We start from the raw sequence: 8459 nt of genomic DNA on the forward strand, positions 1-8459 counted from the left end.
GAGAATGTGCTGCTGCTGCTGCTGCTGCTGCTGGCGGGGATGCAGCCGAATGAGGGAGAGAGACCAGAGCAGAGTTCAGACTGGGTTTTTATCCTCTGCTGATGGTACCTTCAAGGACACATAGAAAAACAATAACTGGTCAACTACATCAGCACATCAACACTAGACAGGGACCGTCACAGTGTCGCTGAGGGTTTTTCCACATTTCGAAGAGCGATTAATCAGTCCAACCCATTCAGGTCTGTCCCCGATTCAGGCTCCCCGTCATTGTAATTACTGTACAGTGCTTAAGGACTTACACATTTACATAATTGATTCTTTTATCAAGGCACTTCTCCTATCTCTCTCATACACAATCTGTTATGCAGAATGGATTTTTTAACGCATGCTGATTTGAAATGCTGATCTTTGTTCTGTTGTCTTCTTCTCCCCTCCATCTCTTTTAATCTCCTTTCTTCTTCCAGCCACAACACTCTTCTTTCAAACATTCCTTTTTTCACTTTTACTGTTCGCTACAACAACTCTCGCTTCTCTCCCTCGTTTCCTTCTTCCCCAGTCCTTTTTCTGTTTTCTTATGGTAACATCAGTCTCTTTCTCTCACTTGCTCTCCTGTCCTGCTTTTATCTTTTCTTTTTCCACCTTTATTCAGCCCCCCCAGCCTCCTCTCTCCTCCAACCATTCATTCTCTCTCCCTTTCCATCTCTACTTCACCCTTGATCATTTCATCTTTTTTCCTTCTCTTGCAGCACTCATCACAGGACCCTTCTCCCCTCATCACTTCGACCCTCTTTTCATTTGTACTTTTAGCTACTCTACTGTTTTTTTGAAAAATGTGCAGAGTATGTGGAGTTCAACTCAGGACTCTTCATTCTGTCTGTGTCTCTCCCTGTCTCTCTCCTGTCTCAGGCCCACCTCCTACATTTGGGAGAAGAAAGATGGAGAGCTCCCCCCACTGGCCAAAGTCGACGGTGCTTTCTTGCGCTTTGAGGTGCTCAACAAATCAGATAATGGCGTCTACCTCTGCCACGCTGACAATGGCATTGGAAGTAGCCAGGCAGAGTACACACTCCTAGTGCAAGGTAACAAAACAAACTGAAAAGAGGGAAGAAAAACAGTCAGAAAGGGGGATGTGTGGTGGGGAAGGGAGGGACATATCTAGAGAAAGAGTTGGGATGTCTTCTTCTTTTACGTTTCTTCATCACGTTTTTTTATTTCTGTCGTTCTGCTTGTACTTCCATCTTTTTTCTCTTCTGATTTTCTTTCGTTTCTTTCCTCCTGTTTTTGTTTGTTGTTTTGTTTTTTTTCTCATCCAACCGCGCCACCATAACCACCACCACCACCGCCTGCCATCCAAACGCTTGCGCTCATTATTGCGCTTCTTTCCCTTCGCTTTTATGTGTCCCATTCGTTCGATCAATGGCCATTTTTGCGCTTTGCTTGCTCATTCCCACTCCCCCTACACCTCATCCTCCTCCTCCTGCTCGCTCTGCCTCCTCCTCCTCCTCCTGCTCGCTCTGCCTCCTCCTCCTCCAAGGTTCCATTGGACCAGACTCCCTGGAAACCAAACCCTCCCTTGGCTCTTTCAGCTACCCAATGCTCAACTATTCCCCTCCTCGTTCCCCCTCCATCTCTTCCGCTACTGATGGCGCTCTCTGGATCCGCGGCCTGACCTCACAGACTCTCTCCTCCTGCTCTCCTGTCTGACTTCGTCTCCATTCCTCTCGTCTGACCCTTCCCCACCCCTCCACTGGCTGACGTCTTCCTCCACCACCCACCTCTCCAACGCTCTTCCCCGAAGCCTGGCCAGTTCTCTCCTGACTTTCCTCTTCCCTCTACCTCACTACCCCTCCTCCTGGCTCCGAAGCATCGCTCCTTTCCACTGCCACCCACTCCTCCCACCCCTCCACCCTTCTCCCTCAGTTTCCGTCCGGGCTGAATGGAGTTTAACACTTTCACAGGTAAAACCATCTGAGTTAACACTTGCAACACAACTGCAAACAAACGAGCATGCGGAGGAGGCTTTAATGGAGGGAAAACAAACACCATTCAAGTTACTACTTGGCCTGTTTTTTTCTTCAATACGACCAAAACGCTGCTTGCATTTTGTGAGCATTCAAAGACGGCTGGCGGTTTGTTTTACATGCGACAGCACAGACACACACAAACACATACTCAGAGCTGACGCAATGAGGCACTTGAAGCAACACCAATGGGAAGAAAAACATGGGCATTCGGTTGTGGCCTTGTCACAGTGTTTGATGTTTTTTTTCTTGTTTCCCTCTGCTTTGCATAAATTAATCCCTACCTTGACCCCAAACACCCAAACCACACAACCTTCTCCCACTATCCATTCCAGTCCATCCTCACCAGTCTAAACATTGACCACGAATCCATTATGTCATCCACTGAGAAGATGCTGCAGACAATTGCATCGGTATAACTTTTTTCACCAGTCACCTGTCGTTCTGACTTTCTTGCGTCGTTCTAACTTCTCCACTTGCTTGTCTGGTCTGTCCATCTGGTAGCTTTACTGTCTGTAGATCTGTCGTTTTGGTCCTGTCTGTCCTCAGGAAAAAGAAAATAGTCTGGCGGACACTTTTGAACTTTGAAAGCAGAGGATAAATTATTTCATACCTCCTGGCCCACGCTATATGCTTTCTTGTTGCTCATACGATGGCAAGACAGGCTCAAAACACAAGCTCTCTCTTTCTTACACACACACATACACACACACACACATGCACACACACACACACACACACACACACGGAGCACACAATCACCTCAGCACCATTCACACCAGGCACTCTATCTCACGACGACACACACACTAGCATGACCTCTTAAGTGGTACAAGTCATTTACACAGTGTTCCACTTCCTCTGTGTGTGTTTCTCTATGTGTGTGTAGGTGTATGTTAAAGTGTGTGTGAGTGCTGGGGGGGGGGGTGGTCAGGCTTCGAGGTGTTCTTGGGTCTTGTCTGCTTTCCTTTGATGCTGACAGCAGGATTTATGGGCTCATTCTCAGTCTCGCCTCGTCAGCATGCCCCTCTCACCTCCACGCCGGCCAGCCGGAGTGTGTGTTCGACTTTCTGTGTGTATGTGTGTGTTATTCTGACTGGTGTTCAGAGTCTACCCTCCCCACCACCCTTCTCCCCCTCTTCACGTTGTTCTCTGTCTACGCCTGGCCTCTGGTTGGCTATTGTCATGCCCCTTCACTTCTCTAACTGGCTGAAAATGTGACTTTTTCCTCCAAACATTAGACGTCCAACCCATCATCTGGTGCCCCAGCTGGTTGTGTTCCTTCCTTCCTCCTTCAGTTTTAGTTTTGTCTACATTTCTGGTTGTCGGTGGCTGTTGCTGTGCCTCTATCTCTCGTTTCTGTGCCTCTATCTCTCGTTCCTGTTCTCTGATTGGGTGTAAAAGCTAGCTGTTTCTTCCTCTGACTGGTTGAATCCCTGCCCTCCATATTGGTTTTTACCCTTCAAATATTCAACTAGTGCAAGCCAGTCTCTCTTTCCAACTCCCTTCCCTTTTCATTCCCCCATTATCTGTTTTTTAGTCTTTTTTACGCTTTTGGGTATGATAAGTGCTGCCCTTGACTTGTGCCTGTATGAGTGACTTTAAAATTGACACCCAGCGTTTGATCCGGTCTGAAAAGTCAGGCGAAATAAATGATGTATCAGATTATTTCCACTTAAATAGCTTTTTTCTCTGAGGGGCAAGTAGCTAAAGTGGCTGAAGCGAGGCGAACTGGGAGGAAAACATTTCAAATCTTTGCTGTTGGGTGAAAAACTTGAAAAAACTACCAGCTTTTAAGAGATGAGGCAAAGGGGTCTTGTTTTCTGCTCGACCCCTGTCAATTGTAAGTGAAAAAACTTTATATTTTTCCATAATGTGTGCACACTTTTAGCATACACGTTATACAAGTATATCAGTTTAAAAGTATATTGACAATACAGTCTTCAATGTAAATAATTGTTCTGTACTTTTATATATTTCACACTTATACACTATTCTGATTTAAATCTATTTTCATACTTCTAATGCATTAAGTAGACGTCAAAATTACCTGACATCTACAATGTATATATTTGTATATCTTAAGTACAGCCTTTAATATATTAAGTAAAACTTAAGTAGATTCAATACACAGACTGTTCTTATTGTCTTTTATCAAAGTATACTAAGATGTTAATAGAAATAAAAAAAAACTCTAGACTTTATTCATTTTGAGACTAAATTTAAAGTATATTAAAGTGTTTGAAATTTTCTTTCAGAAGATGTACCTGAGTACACATTCTTTATAATTAGAGATCCAGTCATGTTGGATTAAACTAGCAGATGACTTTACATTTGTATTTAATCAAATTATCACAAAAACCCTCATTCCCCTGTTTGAAATCCAGCCTCGGATTCTTCAAGACAGAGTTTTCAAAGTATTTCAATCCATAGCAGAGCATAAAACCCTTCAGTTAGAGTGAAAAGATGGAAATCACCACAGCTGAAGGGGCAAGGATTTCACCTGACATCAGCAGTGTTGGCTCCCACAAAGTTCTTACAAGTGATTGGGACTTGGGTCTGTAAACTGCACAATCCTGTTGCATGTTAGTCACGAACAATTTTTAATGGAGGCCCCTTTTCTTTCGCCTGACTTTTTTGTCATATCCTTGTCTTTGTCTTCTGAAGGTTTGCTACAGTGCCTGGGTATTATATATTGACAAGTCCTCTCTGCTCCCCTGTTCTTTTCTTTCTGCCTTCTCTCTGTCACTCTCCCCATTATTTTCTCTCTCTCTTTCTGCTGCCTTTCATCATCTGCCACCCTCTCCTTCCTCTCGGCTCTCAATCTCTGTCTCTCTTTCCCCGTCTCCCCTTATTTCTCACTGTCTCTCCCTCATTTTCTGTTGATCTTTGTCTCTTTCTTTCTCATCAATTCTCTCCTACCCTCTCTCTCACTATGGCTCCCATTTTCTTACTTTACTTCACGACTTCCTTTTCTCCTTGCTCCTTTCTCTCCTCTCCTCTCCTCTCCGTCCTACCCCCTTGTTCTTAAGACCCCACAGCCATGTCGACCTCTTCGGGGGTGGACCACGCCGTGATCGGAGGGGTGGTGGCTGTTATCGTCTTTATCCTGCTCTGCCTCCTCATCGTCCTCGGCAGATACCTCATCAGACACAAAGGTCAACTCCTCACACACCCACACAGACACGCAAACACGCACGGACACACTCATGCATGCATGCATGAGTGTACACCGAGATACACTTGCATAAATATGGATACATGGGTACCAAGACAGGATCTTACACGTACAGACATGCATATGCATCCAAATGCAGGGACACGCAGAAATGCACTCATACCTAAATATGGATTCTAAGCATAAACCTGACTTATTTTACTCTCAAAGCCGAATAAGAAAATTAATGAATGTCAATAAGTGAATGTTTATTCATTGCCCTTTAATACATTTTGGTTCACACAACTTCCTGTGAGATTAGATTTCCTGACGTCAGCGATGTTTCAGCAGCATATTTCCAATTATATGGTCAAATATGGGATTTAAAGTGAGTGTGGTAGAAACATAATTGCTTCCTGGCCATGATGTTAGTTTGTTATTCTGTTGCTCATGTGCTCTGAGAGTGGGAGACAACAAAATACTGTTACTTATTCTTTGTTTTGTCACTCTTATTCGGGTCTAAAAAACGCCTTTTTAGCCCATAAACAAACAAGAACAAAGCAAATTCAAATATTTCAGCTCCAGCAGGGGACAGGTGAAATTTAAAGGGTAATAAAGACATGTTTCCACACCCAGGCACAGTTGATAAGAACTTGCCCCCCACCACCAGAGTGTGCCAGATTCAACCTCCAGCTGGTCTACAATATTGGACAGAATATTCTTGGTGGCCTATGTTCACAGATGCCAGGTCTGTGAGAGATGTCCGTGTCACTGCATTAGTGACTCCCTCTGGATGGTTTAGGCACCTGTGCAGGGAAGAGTTGTATCTGGAGGTGATAGTGTGAAGCTACTCGCTGTCGGTTGACTGCATGTGTTTGAGTCTGCGGGCCAGCAGATAAGTAGGCACATGATGTGATTTCCTGTCATTTAATTGCCATTATGTGAGAGTAAATGCAGATAGTTCTCACTAATGATGCACAAAAGCAACCGATGACAATGTGTGCTACGGTCTTAAATCAAGTTCCACTTGCCAGCTTTTTCCAGCGCTTTCAATTACATCTCACAGGTCCTAACAGGTGGTCGTGGTGTGTTCAAAGATGGTCTCTGGTGTCAGACGTGGATGTCCTCCTTGATCTTTCTCCAGCTGTCCACTAATTTTTGGTCAATGACTTCTACCCCTTCACAGTCGATTCTGTGACCGTTTTCCTGTCGTTCATTCAGTCTCTCGTCCTCGGTCCTTGCTGTTGTAGCATGTTCCCATGTTGTATAAGACCACCTGTTATCACATGATAGAATTTCCATACATCATGTGATGAAAACTGAGTCAACTCCATGACAGCTCTGATGATAAAGACCATGACATGGGGCTTAAAGCTACAGAAAAAGCTTTGTGGACCTTGAGTTCATTATTTGGTCAAACTTGCCAAAGTTGAAAAGTACACTTTCACACTCCCTTTAAAAGTAAGAGATAATCATTATATATAAAGTAAAGTTGAGTCATGAAGTTGCTCTTTGGATCTTAGCTAGAGAATGAAAAACAGGGGTCAGGATTTTACTTGGATGATGGCTTTATTGATCCCTGTTGGTTTGGAGGTCAAAAGCCATCTCGACATCTTGGAGAAAAGAAAAAGCCTTTTAGACGTCCAGGTTACATATAACCTCTGTTTGAACTGTTATTATTATTATACTATACTATGCAGTGTATATTTCACTGGGAAGTTGGTTCTAACTAAACATTAATATATAGTCATTCAAATGCTGTTAAAACAATGGTTATATGTAATAGATGTCCAAGAACTTTCACTTCATAAATGAGTTCATCCCAATTTTTAACCTAGACGTCTAGACTTGCTCACCAGGGGATTTTGGGTAAAAAAAAAACATTTGACTCAAACTGACCTTTTGCCTCCGTTCTGACCCATCATAACAGAAAAACTCCACATAAAAATTCTCCAAAGAAAAACACATTTTTATCAGCTGTTGTCAGGACTCCTAGCGTCCCCTACAACCTAAAGAAAACTTTACTTCATAGTAATTCAGCAAAAAAGCAGCAAAAACACCTGGAGTGATAATTTAGACATCATTTTGGAACATCTTGCCACTCCACTGTTTATAACAGAGTCTGTCCTCCTGGCCTTTAGCCATTTTACAGTTCCAGTGTTTGACTTTTACTGCCTTGGCAATCTTATTCCCCCTCCCCCTTTTTTCCTTTATCTCCCTCTTACAGTTAGTTTCTCTTTTTCTCTCCCTCCTTTCACAGGAACGTATCTGACCCACGAGGCCAAGGGCTCGGACGACGCCCCCGACGCCGACACAGCCATCATCAACGCAGAGGGAGGTCACTCCGGAGCAGAAGACAAGAAGGAGTACTTCATCTAGATAGAGGACGCAGTGGAGGAGGAGGAAAAGATGGAGGACGTGGATTAGAGGAGAGGGGAGGAGTGAAGAGAAAAAAACCTCCATTTGTTTTCACGACGCTTCAGTTCTTCACTCAGTTGGAGGGATAATGGGAGGGGAAGGGAGGGAAAGAACTGTGGGCAGGATCAACTGGTACTACCCTCTTTGCATTGATACAGGGAAGTGAGATTTTGCACTGACATTCGGATGAACTGAAGTTACACACTCAAACACACACACACACACGAACAAACGTACATGAGTTAGTTTTATGGGAAAACTCTTCTCACCCAGACTTGAATGCTCGTAGATGCTCAGATTAACAAACACGAGCCTCCTACTAACACGTCTCAATTATTTCTGAATGACCCATTAACACATTTTGACACGAGCATCGTATTGCTATTCCTGACTGTCATCGCCTCGAAAAACAAAATTGTAACTCACATTCCGGGTATCCCGAGCTGATACTTCACTTCTCACACCACGCCAACCCGTCTCTTCAACATTTAAACCAAACCAGCTCTTGTCTTTTCACGTTTGTGTCCTCATTCTCTCCATCTAACAAGGCAGTATCCCTCTGTAAACATCCGAGTGGCAGAGAAATCCATCCAGAAAAAATTATGACTGACAAACATAATCTCCCTCTCTCACAGTTTAATCTTTTTATGCCATCAAACCTCTTCCTGCGTCCTCACAAACCCTGGTATACGAGCCGATGAATTTCCCATAATGCAGCACCACACAACATGCAACACTCATGCAAAAATAGCATTCCCACCTTGCGCTACCAAGCTGAGGGGCTCCAGTATACATATATAAATATATATATATAAATATATATAAATATATATATATATAAAGCCATACCGTGTCATTCCCTC

At 43.6% G+C, this 8459-nt stretch overlaps 1 protein-coding gene across 1 annotated transcript in view; it reads left to right on the forward strand.

The window, feature by feature from the left end:
* Positions 1-8422, forward strand: part of cadm3 (cell adhesion molecule 3) — an 82769-nt gene extending 74347 nt beyond the window's left edge. Inside the window, exons 7-9 of the mRNA XM_035671365.1 lie at positions 907-1079; positions 5054-5179; positions 7439-8422. Coding sequence (XP_035527258.1) covers positions 907-1079; positions 5054-5179; positions 7439-7557 — 418 coding nt within the window. The 3' untranslated portion in view covers positions 7558-8422. The remainder of the gene's footprint in view (positions 1-906; positions 1080-5053; positions 5180-7438) is intronic.
* The last annotated feature ends 37 nt before the right edge of the window (positions 8423-8459 follow it).

This window comes from Morone saxatilis, unplaced genomic scaffold (genome assembly GCF_004916995.1).
Source record: "Morone saxatilis isolate NCDOM2014 unplaced genomic scaffold, NCSU_SB_2.0 Contig23, whole genome shotgun sequence".
NCBI classification, from domain to species: Eukaryota; Metazoa; Chordata; class Actinopteri; family Moronidae; genus Morone; species Morone saxatilis.